At 39.2% G+C, this 27,300-nt stretch overlaps 1 protein-coding gene across 4 annotated transcripts in view; it reads right to left on the reverse strand.

The window, feature by feature from the left end:
* The window catches only part of glra1 (glycine receptor, alpha 1), a 174,701-nt gene that overhangs the window by 78,353 nt on the left and 69,048 nt on the right, over nt 1-27,300 (reverse strand). For all 4 annotated transcript variants that reach the window (XM_043703247.1, XM_043703245.1, XM_043703249.1 and 1 more), the window contains 2 exons: nt 13,824-14,047; nt 3,219-3,301 (listed from right to left, as the gene is read on the reverse strand). In XM_043703247.1, coding sequence (XP_043559182.1) covers nt 3,219-3,301; nt 13,824-14,047 — 307 coding nt within the window. The remainder of the gene's footprint in view (nt 1-3,218; nt 3,302-13,823; nt 14,048-27,300) is intronic.

Here is a 27,300-nt window from a genome sequence, read left to right on the forward strand (position 1 = left end):
TGCCGAACCTGTCTTCATTAGATGAACATGGAAAGAGACTATTTAATATTCTCATGGATTGTGCAAGGAAAAACATTTTCATGAACTGGATCTCAGAAAATCCCCCACATCTCATGGGATGGCACAGACTAGAGCTGGAGCACGTCCATCAAGATTATTTTACGAATGTGGTGCATCAAGAAGTGGAACTATTTTATAAGTCGTGGTGGCCCTGTTTATTGACCAGGGCCTTTATATAGCCATGAAGGCCGGGTTTGGTAGTCCGGGGGCCCTGAGGGGAGGAAGCTTGATAAATATGGGTATAATAACTGATGTCACCATGGAGGGAGCTTCTGTTGAGGTGCGTTGAGTGGTGTAATTTAATTTATTTTCAGTTAAGTTAATCCAAGGTGATTTTATCTAATTTGATCTAATGTAAGATAGGTCAGTCTAGTACAATTTATATTAAGTTAAACTAATTTGCTAAGTATAGTCATTTATTGAATCTTAATGTGGAAAGATTGTTTTGTACCTGTGTGATAGTTTTGGTTTGTTCTGTAGAGTAGTAGGTAGTTTATTGTTAAAGTTTTTGTAGTATAAGATTGCTATACTACGTTTTGTATTTTCTTAATTTTGTAAAAATTTATTTCAATAAAAAAATCACTTTTGTAAATGCTTTATCAATTTGATTCACCAGGCATCCTGCTAGGCATCTAACTGATGTCACATGTTTTCTTGGAACTCATGTCATTAGTTCACTGTTGCAAATGACATTCTGATTCTTAAAAAGAAACTTCTCAAAACTGAAAACAAACGCTTATTTATAAAATGACAATAAAATATTTTCCCACTTTATCACACAAAGAACAACATGATAGAGAGAGAGAAAGTATTTCAGGAATTGAATGAAACTTATAAATTGCACCTCATCATATCATTTTCATGCCAGTTATGAGCAATGAACAAGACTAGGTTGACTCATTTTAGCTGGGGCAGTATGAAGAAGGAGCAATTGAATTTAACCTTTCTGACTTAGGTAGAGAAAACTCAGCCAGAATTTCTTTTCCTGATAATGACTTTATTCAACCCCAGCCAAGCATGCATGAAAAGGACATTTAGTGAGGTAGCATTGTGCTCAGCTAATATTTCTCCATGGTCAGCAGTGATTGTGCGGCTCATTAGACAATGTGTACATGGAGTCTCTTTGATAATGTGACATTGAGGAAAACAACGTTTATGAAGTGACAACAGAGAACAGAGTGCAACAAAATAGGGAACGTAGGTAACTGGAAGGTTTCATGTTATCAGAAGTTAATGAATACTATAACGTGACCAGCCATTACTAAAGAAACTACACAGATACTCAATGTAATCCAATGTAACAGTGATTGTAATAACAATAAAACTGACAACCAAAAAGATGTCAGAATCATCAATCAGTAACAAAGTACTTGGAATAGACGTTGATTTTACTGCACTAGCAGTCCAGAACCTCAGGCCAATACTCCAGTGACATCTGTTCAAATCCCACCCTGGCAAATGGTGAAATTTGAATTCAATAAAAGTTCTGGAATAAAAACTGGCCTAGTGGCGACCACTGCTAGTTGTCATTTAAAAACTCACCTGTTCACTAATGTCCTTTAGGAAAGGAAATCAGCCATCCTTACCTGGTCTGGCCAACATATGACTCCACAGTAACGTGGTTGATTTAACTGAATGCTAGCCTTGTCAGCATCAACCATACCCCCAGAACAAATTTTTATTAATATCTATGTACTGACAACAAAGGAGACTTAACTATTTGGTGATAACACCATTAAAGCAAAGTATCAGCATGGATAAAATCAAAGGAAATCTGTAATACCGAGCAAATAAAGAGTGAAAGTTTGTGAAGAGAAGGAACATGGTGCAGGTCCAAGCTAAGGTTAGTAATTTTATAGGTTCACTCCTGATTATGCAGTAGGGAGCAGGCTTTGGACGCAAGATGATTCCTAAACTCAGTTGACATTGTGGCGCCTGGACAGTTGCATACTGGAGGAGGATTCTTAACCTTTGCTGCTTAAAGTTGCAGCAACTTATTATCATGAATAAAGCAGAGTTAAAATTGAGACACTAATTTCTTTTCTCAAAATTATTGAAGTTGCTCCTGTCCAGGCTCCTTGTTGATTGCACCTTCCAGTAACCCATAACTATGTGAAAATTGAATATTCTATGTATGAAAGCTTGATATTAGCATTCAAACAAAAAGGTCAAAGATAGGCAGATGTTGTTGTCTCACTTTAATTTCACAAAAGGCTGAATCTATTTTATGCAGTTGTACCTGCCCTCTACAAATGGAAGTAGATGGACGAGACATGGTAAATTACATTTTTGGCTCCATTCAACCCAGATCCAACACAAACTGGTCTTGTCCATGTCATGCAAAAATAGAACAATGGTATTAATTAACCTTAGGTCACATGCAAAGTACCAAACTGATCCATTTTACCGAAGTGATTTCACTTAAGACTGTAGTTTTCAGCCACAGTCATGTGGTGGGCAGTTATTGTACAGTGTGTTAAGTAAATCACCTTTGTGGCTTGTTAATTTTTGAATTAATATTAAAATAACCTTATTAATAGAGAATACAATAAAAACAGTATGTGCAGGAGAAACTAAGCTGGTCTGGCTATTACTGGTCAAAAATCACGTGACACCAGGTTATAGTCCAACAAGTTTCCAGAGCCTCGCTCCTTCTTCAGGAGAGAGGAGACGTCAGAAACAGAATTTCTAAGTAAAAGATCAAATGGTCATATAACTGATGCTAATTAATTGAACAAACCTAAGATGGCTGTTAAATCTTTAATCAGTTAGAGTGGAGGTGCAGATTTCAAATGATTAATCTGAATACCAGAATTTCTTTCAAGTCACTGCCCCAAGATAACTTAAGGTTTATTCAGTGTAAAGTGGTGACATCTCAGGTCAGACAATGCATTTTAAATGCAAAGTTTTGTTTAGAGTCTATACAAGACCTCACAGTTAAGACACAACAGACTCTAAAGAAGGAGCAGTGCCTTAAAAGCTTGTGTTTTCAAATAAACCTGTTGGACTATAACCTGGTGTTGAGTGAGTTTTGACCTTGTCCAACCCAGTCCAATACCAGCACCTCCACACCATGACTATCTCTGTGAAGAGAGAAATGGAGTTAACATTTCAAGTACAATGACTCTTCATCAGAACAGAGAATAGGGAATACTTACAGCTTTCAAGTTGCATAATACATGTTTGCACATCCATTGGGAAATTCTTCAAATCCATGGGACAGGAAAGACTCAGTGTTAACCTTAGAAGAAAAAAGAAATTACATTGGGTTCAAAGGTCATATTAATACTTTTTGACTGGGACTGACCCTACAACATTTGAAACTAGTCTGAACTATCAATTTCTTTGAACAAAGAATATTAGCATAATGAACACAACATTCATCAAATGTTTAATACAGGACAGTTGTCTAATCTATTCTGAATGCATGGTGCAGATTAGCACTACAATTCACACCACGATAGCTCTACTATTGTTCCTATTAATATTACAGTTATGGTTTAATGCTGAGATAATAACATTAAACAATGAAATCTCTCCAGTGTTCCAGGTGATTAATAATAGGAAAATAATATTACCTGTGCTTCTCAATGAAAACAGTAGATGGTAAATTGATCTATAGTGGGTTATAGCTTGAGCAAATTAATTTAAATGAAGTGGATATGGTTTGTGACATTGTGCTGGTTACCATGATAGTTCCACCTTCTCTCTGCACTTATTGTGGTTACATCATGCAAGTTATTTTGAATAATCTCTACAAGACTACAGCCATTTACTCCTACGCTAGTTAATACATTTATTTCTCCTTTCCAATGGTCTAATCGCTCTATACTAAATGTATCCTTTTTTGAAACTAATTGTTATGATCATTGTGTCAAACATTATTGCAATTATCTGCCCACTGTAATTAATGATCTCTCCTTTCTATATACAATAACACAGAAGCAATTGGTATAATTTCTGAGTCTACTATTGTTTATTTAATAAATTCCCTATAATCATTGTGATGAATCCACTGATATCTATCATTGTTCTGGAATCTACTAGGATCCCCTTCCTCCAAGTATTCTGATTTTTTTCCCCACGCACACATACACATGTACACATTAAAGGTATCACCCACATTGACATGTTTTTTTTAAATTCATAGTATATAGGCTTTACTGGTGAGTTCTAACTGCTTGTCCTTAATTGCTTTGGAGAAGACATTGGCAAGTCACGCTTTTGAATTAATCTAGTCTGATTGGTGAAGGAACAGCATTAGTGAGGGACTGCCAGGACTTTACATTGTGCAATGAAGGAATGGCAAAATATTTCTTAAATCACAAGGATGTGTAACTTGGATGTCTAAAAGATGGTGACGGTGCCATGCATTTGCCCCTCTTGTCCTTTTTGATAGTGGAGGTTATGGGTTAGGGAGGTGCTGTCGAGGAAGTTTTCATTGCTGCAGTGCACTGGTGATGGTAGGAGTGAATGTATCAAGTTGGTTGGTTGTCCTGAATGTTATTGAGTCTCTTGAATTGCACTCCACCAGGCAAGTGAAGTGTATTCCATTATTCTCAAGACTTGTGCCTTATATGTGATGGTAAAGCTTTAGGGAGTGGGAGGTCAGTAACTAATCCCAGAATGCCTAACTTCTGATCTGCTATTATAGTCATAGTATTGACGCAGTTGGCCCAGTTAAGTTTCTGATCAGTGCTGACTCCAGGATATTGATGGTAGGATATTTGGCAATGATAATGCTATTGAATGTCAAGATGAAAATATTATATTCACACTTTTATAGTAGATCATTGCTGTCACTTGTGTGAATGTTACTTGCCATTTAGCAGTCTATGCCTGAATGTTGTTCAAGACAAGCTACATGTTGGCTGTATCTGAGGAGTTTCAAATAGAACAGAAAACTTTTAAATTATCAGTAAATACATTTGCTTTTGACTTTATGATAGAGAAGGTTTTTGTGAAGCAGCTAAAGGTGGTTGGGCTGAGACACTACTCCAAGGACCTCTGCAGCATTGTCCTGGAGTTGAAATGATTAGTCTTTAAAGCCAGAATGATCATTCTTTGTGTTCCATAAGATCCTGGATAGTGAACTTTCCCCCAGTTCCTATTGGCACTTTTCCAGGGCTCGTTGATGCCACACTTGACCAAGTGTTGCTTTGATGCTAAATGCAGTCACTTTTGTTTCAGTTTTGAATTTCAGCTGATTCCCTATGTTACACTGAAACGTTAATGAAACTGGGAGTTGAGTGGTCCTGGCAGAACCCAAACTAACCAAATCAGACTATTACTGAGAAAGTAACATTTGTTTACACTGTTGAATCCTGTCTTCCATCACTTTGCTGAGTAGGCTGATGGGACAATAGTGATTAAATTAACTATGCCTTGCTTTTGGAGGATTGGACATCCTGCACTATTTTCCAATTTGTCGGGTAGACATAGTTGTTGTAGCTGTTCTGGAACAGCTTGCCAGCACGGTTTCACAATCATTAGCACTGTGACCTCACAGCACCAGGGACCAGGCTGTGATTCCAGTTTTGGGGGATTGTCTGTGTGGAGTTTGCACAGTCTCCCCCGTGTCTGCATGGGTTTCCTCAGGGTGCTCCAGTTTCCTCCCACAGTCCAAAGATGTGCAGGTCAGGTGGATTGGCCATGCTAGTGTACAGCATGTGTTGGCTAGAAAATTATGCACAGTTAAGGCAGGGGTTACGGGAATAGAGTGGGGGTCTGGGTGACATGTTTTTCAGATGGTCAGTGCAGAGTCAATGGGCTGAATAGCTACTAGCTGCACTGTATGAAATTTATGACTAGATCTAGTTCTCTTGTACACATCTTCTCTACAGGCAGGATATTGAATTCAGTGCCATAAGCTGACTTTTGATATCACAAAAAATGAATTAAACTAGCTGAAGACTGGTCTTTGTAATAGAAAAGACTTCATTGAATCATTTACTCAGCATTTCTGGCTGAAGATGGTTGTAAACACTTTTGCTCTCATCTGCTGAGCTCTGCAGTTAATAGAATGGAGGGCATTCAGAGAATCTCATTCTCTCATGACTTGTTTCCATTTCTGCAACAATTAATGAGTGATTGTGCCAGGACTGCACAGTTCCATTATATAAATACTGTGATTACAAGGGCAGACCAAATGCTGGAAATTCTGCAGTGAATGATTCACTTCTTGACTCCCCAGAGTGTATCCACCTTCCATAAAGAACAAGTTTGGAGTGTGATGAAATATTTTCCAATTGCCCATTTGAGTTCAGCTCTAACAAAACTCAAGAAGCTAAACACTATCCTGGGCAAAGCAGCCCACTTGGTTGACTCACCATCCATTAGAGTCAATGTTCACTTACTCTACCACTGACACATAATTGCAGCTGTAAGTACTTGCTACTAGATGTATTGCAACAACTCGGCAAGGCTCCATCAAAAGCACCTTCAGAATCTGTGACCTTTCATGCCTAGAGGGACAAGGGTAGCCAATATATGGAACACCACAACCTGCAACTTCCCCACCAAGGGACACACCATCCTAACTTTGAGCTTTATCACTGTTCCTTTACTGTCACTGGATCAAACTTCTAACAGCACTGTGGCAGTACTTGATCTCCATGGACAGCAGTGGTTCAAAGAGGCAGCTCATCCACCCACCTTCTCAAAGGCAATTAGAGATAGTTACACCAACATCTCATGAATTAATGAGAAAAAAAAAATCCAATGTTTGTATCATCACTTAGCTCTACCTATTGTGTAATATCACTTCTATTTAACATGTATGAGGTCCCGTATTGTACGATTGCAAGGTTGTCATCTCATTTTTAAGTGTTCCTGATACTGCACCAGGCTCATTCTTCCATGGACCTGGGTTTGACCCCTGACTAACTGCTATTGAAAAGCAAAGGATATACCTGGCCATGAGGCAACACAAATTTTGGTGCAATGTTATTCTGCAGTTGAAATCCACAGAGTTTCCTGGATCAAGAATATGGTGCTGGAAAAGCACAGCAGGTCAGGCAGCATCTGAGGAGCAGGAGAGTTGATGTTTCGGGCAAAAACCCTTCATCAGGAATGAGACTGTGAGCTGAGGTGGTGGAGAGATAAATGGGAGGAGGGTGGGGCTGGGGGGGAAGGTAGCTGAGAGTGCGATAGGTAGATGGAGATGGGGGTAATGGTGATAGGCCAGAGAGGAGGGTTGACTGGATAGGTGGGAAGGAAGATGGACAGGTAGGCTGTCATGAGGATGGTGCTGAGCTGAAAGGTTGGAAATGGGATAAGGTGGGGGGGAGGAGAAATGAGGAAACTGGTGAAATCGACATTGATGCCATGGGGTTGGAGGATCCTGAGGCAGAAGATGAGGCATTCTTCCTCCAGGCATCAGGTGGATAGAAAGTGGTGATGGAGGAGGTCCAGGACCTACATGTCCTTGGCAGAGTGGGAGGGGGAGTTGAAGTGTTCGGCCGTGGGGTTGGTTGGTGAGGGTGTCCCGGAGATGTTCTCTGAAGCACTCCACGAGTAGGTGTCCTGTCTCCCCAATGTAGAGAAGACCACTTCAGGAGCAACAGATACAATAAATGACATATATAGGCATTCAGGTGAAGTTTTGATGGATGTGAAAGGCTCCTTTGGGGCCTTGGACGGAGGTGAGGGAGCAGATGTGAGCACAGGTTTTGCAGTTCTTGCGGTGGCAGGGGAAGGTGCTGGGAGTGGAGGGTGGGGTTTGGAGGGAGGGAGTCGTGGAGGGAATGGCCTACCAACCAATACTTACCAATACTATCATGGAACAGTTATGTTTGTGACAAATACACTAGTGAGGACAAAACCAATCAGCACTTTTTTTCATGTTGATTCTCTCATCATCTGCTCCAGACCCAGTTTGGCCAATATGTCCTGTAGGACTCAATCAGTTCATGAAACTACCATCCCACTCTTGCCGATGGACCCTGTAGTTGCCCACCCTCAATGCTCCATCCTCAGGTGTTTTCTTTCCCATGATTAACCTGAAACCATTTAATGGCATTCAGAACCAATATTGAGAAATCCTGGGGTCAACTCTTCCTAAAGGTAATCGCCACTTCATTCCAAGTCAAAGAGAACATGCCCAGGAATGGTGATGGTCATGCACAAATTCCATAATTCTATAAAGTCTGGGAAGTCGGCTACAGATATGACTCTGTGACTATGACTATGTTTGGCTGTTGCTTGACTCAACTCTGAATCAGCTCTTTGAGGAGAAAGTGAGGACTGCAGATGCTGGAGATCAGAGCTGAAAATGTGTTGCTGGAAAAGCGCAGCAGGTCAGGCAGCATCCAAGGAACAGGAGAATCGACGTTTCAGACATAAGCCCTTCCTGAAGAAGGGCTTATGCCCGAAACGTCGATTCTCCTGTTCCTTGGATGCTGCCTGACCTGCTGCGCTTTTCCAGCAACACATTTTCAGCTCTGAAACAGCTCTCCCAATTTTTGAACAATCCTCTCGATGCAGGGTCAACTGGATTATGTGCTTATGGCGTTTTAGTATCTGATACCTGTTTCATACTGGGCTGTAGACCCAATTCTATTCTTATTATACATTGTTGTCAAGCATGTTACAGGCTTACTAGGCATTTTCAAAGGATAGTTAAGAGTTAGGCACGCTCTGTAAGTCATTCCACGAACAGGTTCCCATCTCTGAAGGACATTAGTGAACCAAATGGATTTTTAAAACAACATATTTATTGCATGGTCACCATTATTGATGCTAGCTTTTAGTTCCAGATTTATTTACTTAATTAATTGAATTTAAATTCCCCAGCTGTCATGGTTGATTTTTAAATTTGTATCTTCCGATCATCAGTCCAAACCACTGAATTACCAGCCCAGCGTCATACACACAGGCCTTTCATTCTCCAATCACTAGATATTCACAAAAGGTTGGTCCACCTCCATGATATTTATAAACGTACTGTGAGATGGAACCTATATGTAATTTTTGACTGTTTACAGAAAATATCCAGTCAATTAGATATATCCATGTGTTGCCAATATGACTAATCAAACACTGGCATGCAATTCAAGGACAATCGATGACAAGCCAACAGACATTAAGCTTACCCTTACATAGATTATTCATGGACCAATTTACTGTATTGAAAAAGATTAAAAAGAATAATCAATTATGCTTCAGCAATTCAGACCTCATTTGTGTTGGAGAAACAATGGTATATTTGTGAGCTGAATGGTTAATATAAGCCCAAGTTAAATGTGATACACAAAGCAGGGGTTCATGAATATCTGCTCACCCAGCAATTATTTTTGATGATTGGAGGGATTGAGCAGCCATATTATTTTTGTGATGCTGTACTGAGCTTAAACTTTAGCTGAAAAAGCTTAAATGGTTGAACTACCCTCCTGTTGGGGGTCTGACATTTCTTAGCTTCATTTGTTCAGTGGTGAATTTGAAAGCTAATTTAGTATCTCTGAAGCTGTAGATGGAAGCAGATTATTTAATTTGAACTAAGAATATATAACCATAGGATACCATTAACAAACTAAGTCTCCAGCATATCTCAGAATTAGAAGGAATTGATTTCTTTTATCTTTCCCAAGAAAGCATAAATAGTCATCACTCAGCTTGGGTTCAGGATCCCCTTCTGATATGTAGCCAGCTTCCCACACAATGTAGTGTCTTTTTGGGGACTGTGGTGGGCTGGGGGAAATCACAAGACTTTGTTTCTTAGATTGAAAAAAAAACCTTTTCTAATCCAACCTCTTCAAAATTTGTATTCAATTTAATACATATCATCAGTAACTACTACCTCATATCAAATTTAACATGTAGTTCTCCAATTAGTTTGGGAACTTCACATCATTTTTGATGTACATTGATGGAACAGTGATAAGGTTACTTGTGAATCGCATCATCAATCTGATTTGTTTATCTCTACTTGCTGGGAAAGGACAAATGATGTAATTACATGAACATCCCGATTTGATTTAAAAAGCTCCACTGGTCTGCTGAAGTATTAGAAATGGTTTGAAACCTCAGTTTGAATGCTATTAATATAAGGGAAGGGTTTGCATCCTCTCCTGTGCCATACTAATATTAGAATTTAACTGTGAGCAAAGGTTATCGTACACATATTGAGTGCATGCTGCAGTGACTAACTCCTGAAGACAACAGTACAAGATGATAACAACCACAAAATTAAAAGGGCTGTTCTAAAAAAAAACGTAACTGGGAAAAGTTCAAGTTCAGCTTGTATTGTAACATATATTTTGTACACTGGTCATCGCTTCTGCTCTGGGACTGGTTCAATTAAAGCAAGAAAGCAAGGATCAACTTCTAGAACAGCTTTGGATAATGAACATGGCTTTCATCAAACATGAATCCAATTTATATCGGTAAAGATTAATGTTATGATAAAGAGCTTCCAATTACTTTTGGCTTAAAATAAATGCTTTCAATCACTTATTCGATATTGTATTGGAACTTATAATCCATGCTGCATTTTTATCCCTGAAATATTGTTTCCCTGTTTTACATATCCTGGTTTCATATCTGCTTCTAGTGTGATATGATATTTGTAACCATTTTTCTAAACATATGGTAATTTATGTTAGTTAATTCGAGATAGATGTTGCATTTCCTCCATTTACTACTTGCCCTTTTTCTGACTTATATGTACAATGTCACCTGTGGTTCAGTTTGTAGCACAGAATCATAATATTTTGGGTTCAAGTCTCACTTTAAAATTCATGAACAAAAATTAAAGTTGGCACTCCAGTACAATACTGAGTAGGTGTGGTCTTGAAGATTAAATCATCGTCATAGAATTTTTACAAGGTGGAAAGAGATCCTTGGGCTCATCATATCTGAGCTGATCACCAAACAATACATTTTAATCTAATTTTCCAGCACTTAGCCTGTAACTTTTTTATAATAGAATGTTTCAAGTGTTCTTTTGAATTGTCTTGAGGGTTCTTGACTCTTCCACCACAATTTTAGACATCTCTTTTAGGGACTTCCTCAGTCCTCCCTGTGCTCAGGGAACAACACCAGCCTATCTTGTTCCCTCCTCATGGCTGTATTACTCCAGCCTAGGCAACATCCTGGAGAATTTCTTCAGTATACTCTCTCGTGCAAACGCATCCTCCGACAGTGTGACAACCAAAACAGCACACAATACTCCAGTTGTGGCCTAACCAACCTGATGTACTGCCCCATCATAATCTCCTTGTTCTTGTATATTTTTCCCAACCAACCTGTTCAGAGCAATTGTTACAAACTTCTGGAGCAAGTTGTACTTGAACCAAGTCTCCTGGCCCTTAAGTAGGGACACTATCACTGCAACAGAAGAGCCCTCTTTGTTCTTATATTCAATACCTTGACAAATAAAAACAAATGCCTTCCTAATCTACCTTATCTACCTGTTCTGCTGCTTTCAAGAATCTATAGACATGTGTATCAAGATCCTTCTGATCCGACGTACTTCCTTTGAGTCATGTGTATGCCCTTGTGTGCTTGTCCTCCCAAAATGCATCACCACACACTTTTTCAGGATTAAATTCCATTTCTCACCATGTGGCCCATGTACCGAGTCCATTTGTATTATCCTGTAGTCTTTGGCTTTTCTCTGTGCTTTTTACCACACCACCAATTTTCATGTCCTCTGTGAACTCTCTGATCACATCACCTATTGTGTCTAGATCATTAATCTACACAACAAATGGCATAGTACCCAGCACAACTTCATGATTACCATTCAACACAGTTTTCCAGTCACAAAAACACCCTTCAACCATCATTCTCTTCTTGCCACCAAGCCAATTTTAGATCCAATTTGCCAAATTGCCTTAAATGCCATTGGCTCTTAGCTTCTCAATCTGCCATGTGAACTTGTCAAAAGGCTTATGGAAGTCCACATTGACCAAATCAACTGCACTACTCTCATCTACCCACCTAGTCACTTCTTTAAAAATTCAATCATGTTTGTTGGACATGATCTCTTCCTTACAAAACCCTGTTGATGTTAATCCTTTCCTCTTCAAGTGGAGATTGATTCTGTCCCTCAGAATTTATTCAAATTGTTTCCTGAACTGCAGATATTAGATTCACTGGCCTGTAGTGTTGTGGTTTATCCCTAACACCCTTCTTGAATCATGGTATCACCTTAGTTGTCGTCCATCTCTGATAGCCCTCCCAAGGCCAGACAGGTTTGGAAAGTTAATGGTGTGGCCTTGAAATCTCCCCCCTTGCCTGTCACAGCAGATACATCTCTTATGAATCTGGTGGTTCACCCACAATCAAGTCAGTTAAAACTGCTAATACCTCCTCTTTCTCAATGCAAATTCATTAAATATATTCCAGCCTCCCTCCCTGATTTCTATGCCCGCATCATCCTTCACTGAATACAGATGCAAAGTATTCATTTAAAATGTTAGCGGTGCCTCCTGGTTCCATATACTGGTGGTTTCTCTGGTTATTCTCTTTCCCTGAATATACTTAGTAAATGCCTGTGGATTTTCCTTAATGTTATCCTCCTTTTTCATGTCCCCTCATCATTCTTCTGATATGTTTTTTAAGCAATGCCCTGCACTTGCTACATACCCCTCTAGGGCAGCTGTTGATTTGAGCCTACAGTATCTACCATAAGGCTTTTGTCTTGTTTCCTTATTTAATACCATACACCCCGTGACATGCAGTGTGTTTTGAATTTGTTGATCCCACCCTTGCCCTTTGTGGAACATGCTGGCCCTGCATTCTCATTATTACCCTTTTGAATAGTTCTTTTTATGTGGATTTTCCTGCAAATAATTGCACCCAGTTCCCATTGGCCAGATCCTGTCTTGTTTAATTTAAAATCAGTTTTCCCCCAATTCAGAGCCCTTATTTCTGGCTTATCTTTATCCTTATCCATAATACTCTTAATCTTACTCAATATATGGTCCCTGTCTCTTAAATAATCCCTTTACCACATGTAGCACTTACCTAGATTTGTTCCTGGAAAATTGATCCAATCTCTCTTGTTGGACTCTCTTTGTGCTGTCTTAAAAATCTTTCCTAGTCACATTTTAAGAATTCTGCCCACCTAAGCCTTTCAGACTTTGTCCATCCTAGTTAATATAGAAGAAGTTGAAAACTTGTACTATTATTGCTCTATTATTTTTACACTTCTCTGAGATTTGCCTCCATATCTGTCTTTCCATCTCTCTCTAATTGTTTGAGGGTCCTCACAAAGTGGGTACCACTATTTCTTTTTTTTAACTTATACCCTTACAGCCCCATTTGAGGAACCTTCTAAGGTAACATCCTTCTTTACTGCAGGAATTGACTCCTTGATCAATATTGCTACACCATCTTCTCTTTTACACTTCACTCCCCCTCCGTACCTCACCTAACAATTTTCTATATGGCAAAACTTTGAAGGGAAGTAGTGAAACTATTTCTGGTGACCTGACCAATACTTATTTCTCAATTGACATCACAAATACTAGATTATCTGATCATTATCACATTGCTGTGTGTGTAGATTGCTGGTTGCAAATTGGTTGTTTCATTTCTGACATTTCGAAAGTAATTAATTGGTTGTAAAATACTTTGAGGTGTCTGTTGGTTGAAAAATACACTGTGTAAATGCAAATCTTTTTAAAATATATCCCGCAGCCAGCATCAATTTCCCATGTTGTGTTCAGTGCTGTGTTTGCACTCATTGAATGAGATTCCAATATTACCCCTCACTAAATAACCTGCACTCTCTCCTCATCCATTTGGCTGCCACTTACCTGATACTGTAGAGGACGTTACCATTTTTAAAAATTCGCAGTAATTTGTTGTCTGTAGTAATTTCGTGAAAATGAGCACCTTTCTCATTAGCAAAGAACAAATCTGGTTTCCAAATCGAATCCAACATAGATGGATCCAGATCTAGCGAGTCATCAGGAAACTCACTGTAGGCCAGTCGCGGATCATTCCATTGCTGCCGAAGGAAAATATTGAGCCTATAGTCCTGCAAGGAAGTGACAGGAAAACAGAGTTTATACACTGTGGTCTCAGAAAGAAACAGAATAACAGTGTACCATTAATGAGAATAGAAGATTATTTATAGACAGCAATGATTTTCCCACTTTTTCCTTTGATTTGTACTTCAAGTTCCACTCAGTCTGTTCTATCTGCCAAACCAAAATGAGATCAAATGATCAGTTATATAGCCATAGAGTCATGGAGATGTATAGCACGGAAACAGATCCTTCGGTCCAACTCATCCATACTGACCAGATAGCTCAACCTAATGTAGTCCCGTTTGCCAGCACTTGGCCCATATTTCTCTAAACCCTTCCTATTCATATAACTGAATAACTGAAGAAGGGCTCATGCCCGAAACGTCGATTCTCATTGGCGAACTTTAAGTGGCAATTGGATAGGTACATGGATGGGTGCTTAAGCTAGGACAAATGTTCGGCACAACATCGTGGGCCGAAGGGCCTGTTCTGTGCTGTACTGTTCTATGTTCTATGTTCTATGTTCTCCTGCTCCTTGGATGCTGCCTGACCAGCTGCGCTTTTCCAGCAACACATTTTCAGCTCTGATCTCCAGCATCTGCAGTCCTCACTTTCTCCTATTCATATAACCATCCAGATGTCTTTTAAATCTGTAATTGTACTAGCCTCCACCACTTCCTCTGGCAGGTCATTCCATACACGCACCACCCTTTGTGCGAAGAAATTTCCCCTTAGGTCACTTTTATATTTTTCACCTCTCACCTGAAACCTATACAGTTAATTTAAAGGGAATCAAGTCTTCGTCTGTCAGTGCAAGATCACAGGACATTCCTAAAGTATTCACTACTAATGCAGAAGCAATGCCAAAAAGCAGTCACAATTGACCGAATGGCAAGCATCAAGGAATTGAAAACTAAACATCAGGACTACTTGCAAGGGCAGCAATGCATTGGAAGTTTTTATAGAGGAGAAGATTGAGTTTGTCAGGGCTCGATGAAAATGTGGATGCAGTTTCAAAAGGATATGAAGAAGAGTATTGTAAAGCACATCAACTGGGTAGAAGGAGGGTTTGAAACTGGCATTGAGTTGACACATGGAATATTAGAGTTCATCGAGTACTTAGTCTGGTGATGATATAGTGTTGAGAAATGGGATGATGAAGTTGACTTACTGTGAATGTAAAAGATATTAAAGGATTTAGGGGAAATGGATGAATGGCATGGTGTTAAGTGAGGAAAGCTTTAAAAGAGAATTCAAGAAGATATTATTTTACAACACAATGGAGGCTGGTAACAGAGTAAGAGAACAGTTGAACAGGGAGATCTCAGAGGATAATTCAGTGAAGGAGAATAATCTTAGACACTTTGGAGCATGGAGAGCATTAAGAGGTGACTTAATTTGAGGCATTAAAATCAAGCACCAGTAACTTTCTCTCTGCCAATTGTTCAGCCATTTAATTCAGTCATTGCCAAATTCAATGCTTTTCCTGAACATGACCATGGAATCCATTGCCTTGACATGACTGTGGAAAACCTTGGGGATTTGGTAAGGAATATATGAACTGTCATCTTGTTGAAACCATGGATTATGGTGATCAAATATTTAGTGACAAAATGAACATAAGGATTTTAAAAGACCATTATTATATAATGATAGAAAAGACTGTAAAATATCGGACTAAGAATGTGTGATTGAAAATGATATGTAAGTATATGTAGAGCAGATCAGTCTATCGGATACTCTCTCACATTGGTAGAACTGGCAACCCTGGGAACATACAATGTTGAAGGTCAAGCAGACATAGGTGTGGCTATTGAAGATCTAATTTATTGGTAAAGAAGCAAAATGAAGACAATTGTGAGAACTGATGTAAATGCCCCAACTAAAGTAAATACATGAAATTGGAAAAGGAAACTAGAAGAGTTTTAATGACCAGGTTTTAAGCTTTGACTGATGATCAAGTTTTTCATTTGAAAGCATTAATACCATTCTCTGCCCATTTCTTCATCCGCAAAGGATAATCATTTAATTCTGATGTTTAACTCATCTACTCTGAATACAAAATGTTCTAAATGAAAATTATTGAACCGTAGAGTCATAAAAATGTTACGGCACAAAAAGAGGCCGTTCTGACCTGCTTTCCAACTCATGACCTTTTTTTGAGCTGGAATGCAAGTTCTATGCAACTTTAATCAATGAGTTATCTTTGTAGTCTAATATACTAGCATTAGTGTAGAACAGAGCAGTTTACTACTGAAGTGTTTAGTCATTCATCAGTCATAAGGATTAGAAATAGCTAATAGTATAGAAATAACATGTGAAATTAGCTGGTTTGAACTACAACAAAGGCAGCAAAATAATGATTTGTTGATAACACCTAGCAAATCATGGCTGACTCTTGGAAGAAGCATAGAAAGAACCTTTAGACACATCAAAGACATCCAATAATTGGCATGAGGTAAATGACACCAATTTGGCACCAGGTGAGGGAAACAATCTGACCAGAGTTGGTGAAATATGTGACACCTTAGGATGTATGGACAGATATCAGGGTGAAAGTGTCTAAACATTACAACAGCAGGAAGGTTAACTGACAGTTTTATTAATTTGAGACACTAGTTTCTTACTCAGTAATTATATTAGCCTGAAGGATAATTACCTTACTCTGCCATATGCAGACCTCATTTGGACTTACGAAGCTTTACTATATATGGGTGTAAAACAGATTTATCATACACTGACGTCAATGCCAATCCAAGGAGATAGTAGCCGTCAGAATAAATTGATGAATTATTTCTGGAAACTCGACTGTTTGTTCACTAACATGAAAAAAAGGACAAATAATGAGGATATTGCATAAGGAAAAGTTAAGGCTATAAAAGATGCATGCTGCGCTGCAGCTGAGACAGCTCATTTACCAACTGTCTCAAAGGAATGTTTGATTCAGCTTCTGCAGCTAACAAGGTAACATGTGAAACTAAAGCTAACAAGGTATTTCACTTTGTAATTCAGCATTCCATATATCTGCACATGTAACGAGGTGTAGACTTCACTTCTTTCATATTCCTCTCCTGAAATGAATACTATTTTCTTTACAGATAAAGAGCATTTAAAAGGCAGTAAATAGCCTTTTATTAGCTGAAACACGTTGCCAAACATCAAAGCAACAGGATAGCAGAGTTCATTGGGATAGCACTCACAAGCCTCACAATTTCTGTCCCAAGCTGTAATGAAAGAACAAACTAATTTAGCCTTCAGCTGTATAATTGTTTTTATTTTCCAAAATGAAAAAGATTACCTCCACCCAAATATAACTGGACTGGCAACTTTCATCACGTAACAATAAGAATTAACATTATTGAAAGCAGACTGCAGTCCAATAATACCAATGTGGGGGCTGAAGGAGCGGACAGACTGAGGAGAGAATGTAGGTAAATATCTGATCACATGTCAGGAAGAGGCAGCTGTACAGGGCTTTTAAAGTCATAATTCTTGAAAAACCACTATGAAATGCAAATACATGCATAAGTAAGAGCAGTAGAAAAAGGCTCTTGTTTTAATTTATGGGATGAGACAAAGATGATAAGTGTGTAATGTGGAAATTGTACTCTCTCTCCTTGACTCTTGCCTTTTTGCCCTGACATGCACCAGGCATCCCAGTTGTTAGGGTGGCTGAAATCTGAGTTCCTGCCAGCAAATGACAATAGGAGGGAGCTGGACAGAGAAATTGTTCTGAGCAGGAAGTCATGAGTTGGAGCTGAAATGGGCTTGATGGAAGGAGCCTCTGAGAGAGGTGATAAGAAGTTAACAGACCATGGACATTGTGAACTGATGCCTGGTGTTACAACCAGGTGAAATGGGCTTGAGTAGTTCCCCTAAATTCCCACTTGATATTCAACTGTAACAATGCTTTTTCTTTAAGCAAACCAGAATGTGTGGGAGAAACTCAACAGATCTGACTGCATCTGTAGACAGAGAAACAGAGTTAATATTTTGAGTTTCAGAACTCTGACAAAAGCTCACTTGGCTCAAACTTATAACTTTTCCTCTCTCTACAGATGCTGCCAGACCTGAATAGTTTCTCTGGCACTTTCATTTCTGATTTCCAACATCCATAGATGTTTTTATTTTAGTGTTATTTTTCTTTTAAGAAAAGATATACTTGCCAACTTAATATCTATCAATTTACATGCTATGACTATAAAAGACCAATATTTATTTGTGTTGTTAAAAAGAGAAACTCAGCTAATGTTAAACTTGAAAGGGTTCAGAAAAGATTTACCAGGAGGGAGGATTTGACTGTAGGGAGATGCTGAATAAGCTGGGGCTATTTTCTCTGAAAAGTGACGTTTTAGAAGTTTATAAAATCATGAGGGACATTGATAGGGTGAATAGTCAAAAACTTTTCCCCAGGGTAGGGGACTCCAAAACTAGATGGCATAGGTTTAAGATGAGAGGGGAAAGATATAAAAGGGACCTAAGGGGCAACTTTCTCATGCAGACCTTGGTGCATGTATAGAACAAGCTACCAGAGGATTAATTTAGGATATCTAGTCAGCGTGGACAAATTGGACCAAAGGCTCTGATTCTGTGTGATACATTTCCATTACTCTATTTTCACTCATTTGAAGAAAATAATGAATGTGCTCCCATACAATGGACTGCATAGAATCATAGAGTCATAGAGGTGTACAGCATGGAAACAGACCCTTTGGTCCAACTTGTCCATGTCAACCAAATTAATCTAGAGTTGAAAAGTGTGGTGCTGGAAAAACACACAAGGCCAGGCAGCATAAGCCCGAAATGTCGATTCTGCTGCTCCTCGGATGCTGCCTGGCCTGCTGTGTTTTTCCAGCACCATACTTTTCAACTCTGGTCTCCAGCATCTGCAGTCCTCAATTTCTCCCAACCAAATTAATCTAGTCTCAGTTGCCAGAGTTTGGCCCATATCCCTTTAAACCCTTCCTATTCGTATACCCATCCAGATGCTTTTTAAATTTTGGAATTGTACCAGCCTCTACCACTTCCTCTGGCAGCTCATTCCATACGTGTACCACCTTCTGCATAAGAAAAGTTGCCCCTTAGGACTCTTTTATATTTTTTCCCTCTCACCTAGCCTGGGAAAAAGACCTTAGGTTTTCACCTTATTCATGTCCCTCATGATTTTATAAACCTCTATAAGGTCAGAATAGATGAAGCTCGATAAAGGCTGATAAAGTTAAAGGGAGGGAGCATACAAGTTTTGAAGTTGGTAACTTGGCTGGCTTCAGGCTGACCTCTGTGGTTCTTCTGGGTTGGGGTCAAGGCAGGTTGAAGATGTAGTTGGACAACTTAACTTCTTCTGACATAACAGCTGTGGGTGTTGGGTTCATCTGCAAATATCTACCTGCGGTACATGAAGAATCAAAATGAAATGGTGGACTGGGTTTGAAAATTTCTAGATGTCTGGAAAGAAGATGGGCAAGGGCAATCTCCTATCCCATTAGCAAAGTATTCACATAATCATCTGGAGTGTTCAACTAAATGGAGACAAACCATCAGATATAATCACTTAGACAGTGGGTCTCTGGCTATGATAACAAGGTGTTCAGATGTATCCAATAATGTGAGAATATTTGGTGAGAGAGGGAGACACAGAGAACCACACAAGGCCCTTATTTCTACATAGCTTCATATACTTACCATGATCTACAGAGAAAACAGCTGCACAACCACGCAAAAGTTTAGCACATTTGTCACATGATCTCCCTTTTCAATTGCCCAATTACCACAAACGTGGTTGTGGCACAGTGAGTTCAAGATGCCTGTCTCACATTTCTAGATGTGACTTAGCACATTCCTATCATAGCCAGAGATCCACTGTTGAAGTGATTCTATCTGGTAATTTGTCTCCACTCAATTGAACTCTCCAGGTGATTATGTGGCTATTTTGCTCACGGGAAGATTTATCCCATTCATTCATTTTCCACACTTCTTCAAGGCAATTGTACCTTTGAGACTTTGCAAGCAGGTAGGTTCCACTTTGTGGTCTTGGAATGTAGAATGTATAGTGCTGTAAATGTGCAGTCATCTTTGACTTGATTGGAATGTGGTTTAAGTCTTACTAAGAATTCAATAAGTGGTTGCCAGTCAGAAATCATAGAATTCTTTTGGTGAAGATGGGGGCCAGTCAGCCCATTTTGTGTGCACTGGTTCTATTATTAGATTAGATTAGATTACTTTTAGATTACTTACAGTGTGGAAACAGGCCCTAAATGTGCAGTCATCTTTGACTTGATTGGAATGTGGTTTAAGTCTTACTAAGAATTCAATAAGTGGTTGCCAGTCAGTAATCATAGAATTGTTTTGGTGAAGATGGGGGCCAGTCAGCCCATTTTGTGTGCACTGGTTCTATTATCTGGTCCTACTCTATTATCTGGTGCCAATCTTTTATCTTTTTCCCTTATCTTGCACATAATTACTATCCAAACATAAATCCACTGTCCTTTTGAATGCCTCAATTGAACCTGCCTCTACTTTATTTCCAGGCTATGCATTCTATACTTTAACTACTCACAGTGTGAGAAGTTTTATCTTCTCACATTACCCTTGCTTTGTTCACACATCACTTTAAATCTGTCCTGTCTCATTCTTATTTCTTTTTAAGAGGAATCGAAGAGTGATCTGTGAATCTGAAAGAAACAATCACATGAATGTACTAGATATGGGGGGGGGACGAGGGGGGGGGGGGGGGAGAAACAGGAGATGTTACATGGTTTAGCCTTTCAAAATGGCTTTGACTGTTGCAAAGAGCTTTCATGGAGTCAAAAATGTAACAGTGGATGATTTGAAATCCAATTTGAGAGTGTAAGCAGACATGTTGTAAGTAGAAATAAAAGTAGGATCTCATAAGGGTAACAGGCCTTAAGTAATTAGCAGTTGGAAGTAAAAGGAAGGAAAACTGATGGGACACCACTAAAAAAAGATTCAATTGGAAATGAAGAACCATCTTGAATTCGGAATAAGAAGAGAAAAGAATGAGAAAAAAGAGCAATGGAAAGGGAGGAGAAACAAAGAGGGCAAAGAAAGCTGGAATTAAGAAAGCTTGAATTACAAAGTGAAGAGAAAGAAAAAGAAAGAGAAATGCAATTTAAAAAAGGTTAAATTCCAAGGAGAGGTCAAGCAGACACATTACTTGGCAAAAGAAAAGCTTATAATGGGCAGTCATTCAGAGGATAAGTCTCATGCTAATGAGGGATTCATTTTAACTGGAAATTTGTATTTAGTTCCTGAGTTTACAAAAATGGCATTGAAAGATATTTCACTTAATTTGAAAAGACAGCGGGGAAGTTGAAGTTGCCAAAAAATGCTTGATCCCTAATGCTATAAAGGATGGAATCTTATATGGCCTGAATATTGTGGACTACATCAAGAAAGGTGGCAGAATTGTGTCAACAGTAAGCAAGGCCTACCTTAATTTCAGGACTACCTCTGAAGTAAGTTCTAGATGTCAAGACAGGCTTCTGGTCAGAGAGCAGCAAGTTGCCCATTAAGAGGAATTATTGTTTGTTAAGGAGCTTGTCAATAGCACATCCCATCTCTTCCAACCTAGCACCCACTATGAGCAAATTGGACACTGAATTTTGGACATGGAAATCTGAGTGGGTACCTGGCAAATTCAGCTTGCTCTTTCCTTCAAAGGACATCCATGTGGTACACCAAGCATTAATATTTCATGAGTCATGAGCATCGACTACATGAACCCCATGGTAATTGACACTGGTGTCCAACATGTGTCAGCTCAGAAGAACCTTCAGTGACCTTCTCCAATTCACTTACAGGATGCTTCCTCCCTTCAATGTTGCACTTTGGGGTGCAATATCAAGAATTACTGTAATGCTGCAGCCAGGATACCGTGCATTTGGGGACTTGCACTCAGTTCATGGACTGGACCAGGCTGCATCTCTCAGTTGTTTATGTGCTCTCTTCAGACTCACTCACTTTGATCCTAATTGGATGCTCACAGTATCCCTGCTTTGCATTACATTTTGAGCCTTGCCCTTCAGGTAGAGATACCAGACTCAAAGACCTGCTATATTGCTGTGATGATTAGCACAGAGACAAAGCCAGGAATCTTGTTAAGATTATCAGCAGTCCCCATTCAAGTCAAGCAAGAGTGCCTTCAGTCAGGGCTTCCAGCACAGCAAGTCAAGGCAGCCTCCAATCCCAATCCAGGAGCTTGGACATGGATAGTTACCTGCTTGGGCAGTCAGAGTCAGGATCCTCTACATATAAGGGATAAGGATCTGAACATTGGGCAGGACACAGCCCGTCTTGTTTCTTTCTGTCCTACTGTGGGCTGTTTTCCTCCTGAATGAGAGAGAGGCAGGTAATAAGGGAAGTGAAAGGGATGGCACTGTTATTACCTTTAATGCAGGTGGAGAAGTGTCTCGAGCAAGTTAATAGGCAGTGCAAATGGCACGCAGGGTTGGTGGTGTTGGGTATTGAGGTAGCTTGGCCAGTTGTGATGATGTTGCAGGCTGTAATGAAAGTGGTACAGCATGAGCCTTATAGGAGACAGGCATAGGAGCAAAGATAGAGTGTGAGGTGTCAGAGAGAAGATGTTGGCACTTAGTGACAGAGTCATAGAGAACTACAACATAGAAGACAGCTCCTCAGCCTATCAAGCCTGTGCTGGTCAAAAACAAGAAGCTAACTACCCTAATCCCATTGTCCAGCACTTGGCCCATTGCCTTGTATGCCTTGGCATCACGAGTGCATATCTAAATACCTCTTAAATGTTATGAAGATTTCTGCCTCTGCCATCTTTGCAGGAAATGAATTCCAGATTCCCATCACCCTCTGGGAAAAAAACTATCATCGCTTTCCAACCTTTCTGTCCTTACCTTAAATCAGGCAGCATCCGAGGAGCAGGAAAATCAATGTTTGTACAAAAGCCCTTCATCGGGACTCATTAAATCTATGCCTCCTGGTTATTGATCTCTCTACGAAGGGGAAAAGTTCTTTCTCATCTGTGCTCCTCAAAATTTTATGCATGTCAATCATGTTCCTCCGCAGTCTCTTCTATATCTGGGAGAAGAATCTTAATCTATCTATAACTAAAACTCTCCAGCCCAGGTAACATCCTGATGACTCTCCTCTGCAACCCCTCCAGCTCTGGACTGACAGTGGTTATCTGAAGTGCTTGCATAATTTGCAAGGAAAAATGCACAGTTATAGAATCAAGGGTTCAGATTACTGAAAATAGAGAAAAACTTTTGAGAAATTGAGGGAAATAAAAATTATGGAAGAATTCAAAAAATAGTGTCTAGCAATGGATCATTGACATAAATTGCAGGAGGTTATCTATGGACTGGTCAGGTTCATAGAGCAGTGGCAAATGGAGTTCAATCCCAAAACATATGAAGTAATAAATTCTGGGTGAGCTGTGAAAGCAAAGGATTACACTACAAATAGTAGAACCCTGGAATGTACTGAAGATTAAAAGGACTTTCACGTGCACCTCCACAAATCTCTGAAGATGGCAGGGCAGTAATGGAGGTTCAGAAGGCATGGGGATATTTGCCTTTATTAGCTGAGGCACCTGCTAACATCTCAGCTGAGGTTAATACTAGATAAATCAGATTCCAGACTGAATAACTGAAACTTATTTTTGTGTTTTATTATGGGGTGTTTTAGCCAGGCAGTCTTTCACTGAAACACAAACACATGATGTTGCAAGTTCAGTTTTAATAATAAATTTCATTATGCAAAAGAAATGAGCATAAAATTAAACAAATAAAGCTATTTACATATAATACAGATGTAAAGAATTAGAAATGCCCTTAAAAATATAATCCCATTAATATCAAAAGCATTCCGGTAAAGTATTCACACCAGAGAGAGAATCCCCTTCTCTATCAGATCTATTGGGCTTAATTTAAATGTGGCTTTAATATCTCATTTTGAGGATCTGATAGCTTCTTGCTGTAGCTTTCATATAACTAAGCCTAGACTTTCTCAGTCTCAGGCAACTCCTTCAGTATTGTATCCACACCTCTAGTCTGGAACCTTCAGACTAAACTGCTTATCTTAAGGTAACCTATTTCTTAAGAGTGGCAAGCCATTTTCTTTCATTAGGAGTAATTCCAAAGCTTCAAACAAAACCTTTGCAGCAAGCTGAAACCAAAAAGCTTTTTCTTTCAAAATATGGGTACTTCCCCTAAACAATTGGAAAGTAACAAATCTCTGACTTTCTAAAGTGAAAACTCAATAGACAACTGCTTACTTTCTTTGCTCATAAAAACTCTCCCACTGAAAACAAAACTCCATTACACACCCAGAACTATCTCTCTCATGCTGTTATTAAAATAATTAACTGGGGGCAGAGAATTACTTGTAATTTAATCATTAAACCCCTTCTGACACACAAATCAAAACCCACATGCAACCAACTCAAAACAAACACTATAATAAATAATATAGTTATATATATAAATTACACACCTTACATCACACGTCGATTACACAAACAGGGAGATTATTTTGGAACTGTATAGAATGCTAGCTGGGCCACAACTTGAATACTGAGTGCAGTTTTTATCACTGCATTATAGAAGGTTGTGATTGCATTAGAGATGCAGAGGGGATTTACCCTGATGCTGGTTTGGCTACAGGGTCTCTCCATCCTTCAGGCACTCTGCCTGTAGTCCTGATGAAGGGCTTTTGCCCGAAACATCGATTTTACTGCTAAACCTCGGATGCTGCCTGAACTGCTGTGCTTTTCCAGCACCACTAATCCAGAATCTGGTTTCCAGCATCTGCAGTCATTGTTTTTACCTACAGGGTCTGAGTAATGAAGAAAGATGGGATAGGCTGGCACTGCTGTCCTTGGAACAGTGGAAGTTGAGAAATGACCTGAGAGAGGTCTATAAGGTGATGAGGTGCATTGATAAGATTGATTGGATGACACTGTTTCCATTAGTAGAGGAATCAATAATTAGTTAGCAATAGATTTTAGCAAGAGGCATAAGGCTAATTGGAGAGCTGAGGATGATTTTTATTCACTCAGATAGTGATGGGAGATTGGGACACACTATCTGAAAAGAAAGTTAACTCATACGCTCTGTAAACCATAAAGCAGCATTTAGATATTCACGTGTAGCCATAGTCTCAAGAGTTATGACCCTAGAGTTGGAAAAGTGGATTAGTGTAGCCAAGTCTTTGTTAATTGGTTCAGACATGATGGGCAAAATGACCTCCTTTAGTGCTGCAAGTGCATAAGAATAATGTTTATGATAAAAATGCTTACTTTGCTGAATACCAAATATCGGACATCCAAGAAGTAATAGATCTGGCAAACACCTATGATATGTTATGCAGCCATTTACATGTTGGAAAATGGTTACATAGGAATACACAAGGGAAAAAGAGGAATAGGAAATCTTTGGATGCAACATGTATTAGTCACTGTGAGCAAATAAAATATTAAAAGAGAAAAGCTAGAATGTAAAAATAAATATAAAGAAAATAATATGCTTCATTGTAATAAGACTGGACATGTTAAAGCCATTTTCTTTAAGTTACAGAGAGACATATTGCACCAATAGGAAGACCAATAGAATTATCAGAAAAGCGTGCATCAGGAAAGAAATTTGGTAATATGATTGTAACAGTGGTACAGGTGGAATGGTTTTCCTCAGAAATCAGTAGGAAGGGAGAGATGGCTTAGGGAAATGAATAGAACTCTGTGTTGAGCAAGATAATCAGACTGTTGGAGGTTCTGAATATTTTATTTCAAAGGGAGATATTTTTCCTTATTCTTCAAATCAAAGAGGTAAATCAATGAAGATATTCAAAAGCACTAGAGCGAGTCAGCCACAGATGGTAGCTGATGTTATAATACGTCTTGAAGAGGGGCTAATGAAAGCAAAAGTTATTAATTGGATATATATAGGGAACTTACAAATCATTTCCTTATATAGATTTGGTTACTTGGATCGGCGCAACATCGAGGGCCCAAGGGCCTGTACTGCGCTGTATTCTTCTATGTTCTATGTTCTATGTTCTATGTCTTGAAGAGGGGCTAATGAAAGCAAAAGTTATTAATTGGATGTATATAGGGAACTTACAAATCATTTCCTTATATAGATTTGGTTAAAGGAGTGGCTTCATTAATGGAAAGGCCGCAGTTGGAGTAGTGCAACAAATCCTTATAGAGGGAATTGGTCAAGAATATTGGCTTCACTGAGAACATTAGAACAAAAGAACTAGGAGCAAGAATAATCAATTCAGTCTCTCGAGCCTGCCTTGCTATTTGATATGATCATCTCAGTCTCAAATCCATGTTCCTGCCTCTCTGCTTCTGATAATCCTTCAACTCATTACTAATTAAAAATCTGTATCTCCTCTTAAATCTACTCAAGGTCCCAGCATCCACCATACTCTGGGATAGTGAATTCCACAGATTCACAGTCTTTTGACAGAAGTAATTTCTCCTCATCACTGTTTAAATCTGCTACCCCTTCTCCTAAACTATAATCTTTCATTCTCTACTTGCCTCACATGAGGAAATATCTTTTCTATGTTTATATGGTCATTCCCGTTTGGCATCTTATATTTCTCCATTAGGTCTCCTCTCATTCTTCTGATCTCCAAAGATTATAGGCCTAACCTGCTCAACCTCTCTTACAAGACAAAGGCCTCATCTCAGGAATCAATGTTCTGAACCTTCTTTGAATTGCCTCCAACGTAATTACATCCTTCCTCAAGTAAGAGGGCTAAGAAATTATACATGATACTCCAGGTGCAGTCTCACTAAAGCCTAGTACAGTAAACAACACTCACCTACTTCCATACTCTATTCTTTTAGCAATAAATGCTAAAATTCCATTTGCATTCCTTATTGCTGGCTGTCAAAATGTGTGGTGCTGGAAAAGCACAGCTGGTCAGGTAGCATCCGAGGAGCAGGAGAGTCATGTTTCGAGCATAAGCTCTTCATCAGGAGCTTATGTTCGAAAGGTCGACACTCCTGTTCCTCAGATGCTGCCTGACTGGCTGTGCTTTCCCAGCACCACACATTTTGACTCTGATCTCCAGCATCTGCAGTTCCTCACTTTCTCCCAGTTTATTACCTGCTGTACCTGCAAACTCTGTGATTTGTGCATGAGACATCCAGGTCCCTCTGAAGCACTCTGAAGTTTCTCTCCATTTAGATAATAAATTGCTTTTCTATTGCTCTGACCAAAATGGATAGCAACTCACACTTATCCATATTAAATTT

The sequence above is a fragment of the Chiloscyllium plagiosum genome, chromosome 14 (genome assembly GCF_004010195.1).
Source record: "Chiloscyllium plagiosum isolate BGI_BamShark_2017 chromosome 14, ASM401019v2, whole genome shotgun sequence".
NCBI classification, from domain to species: domain Eukaryota; kingdom Metazoa; phylum Chordata; class Chondrichthyes; order Orectolobiformes; family Hemiscylliidae; genus Chiloscyllium; species Chiloscyllium plagiosum.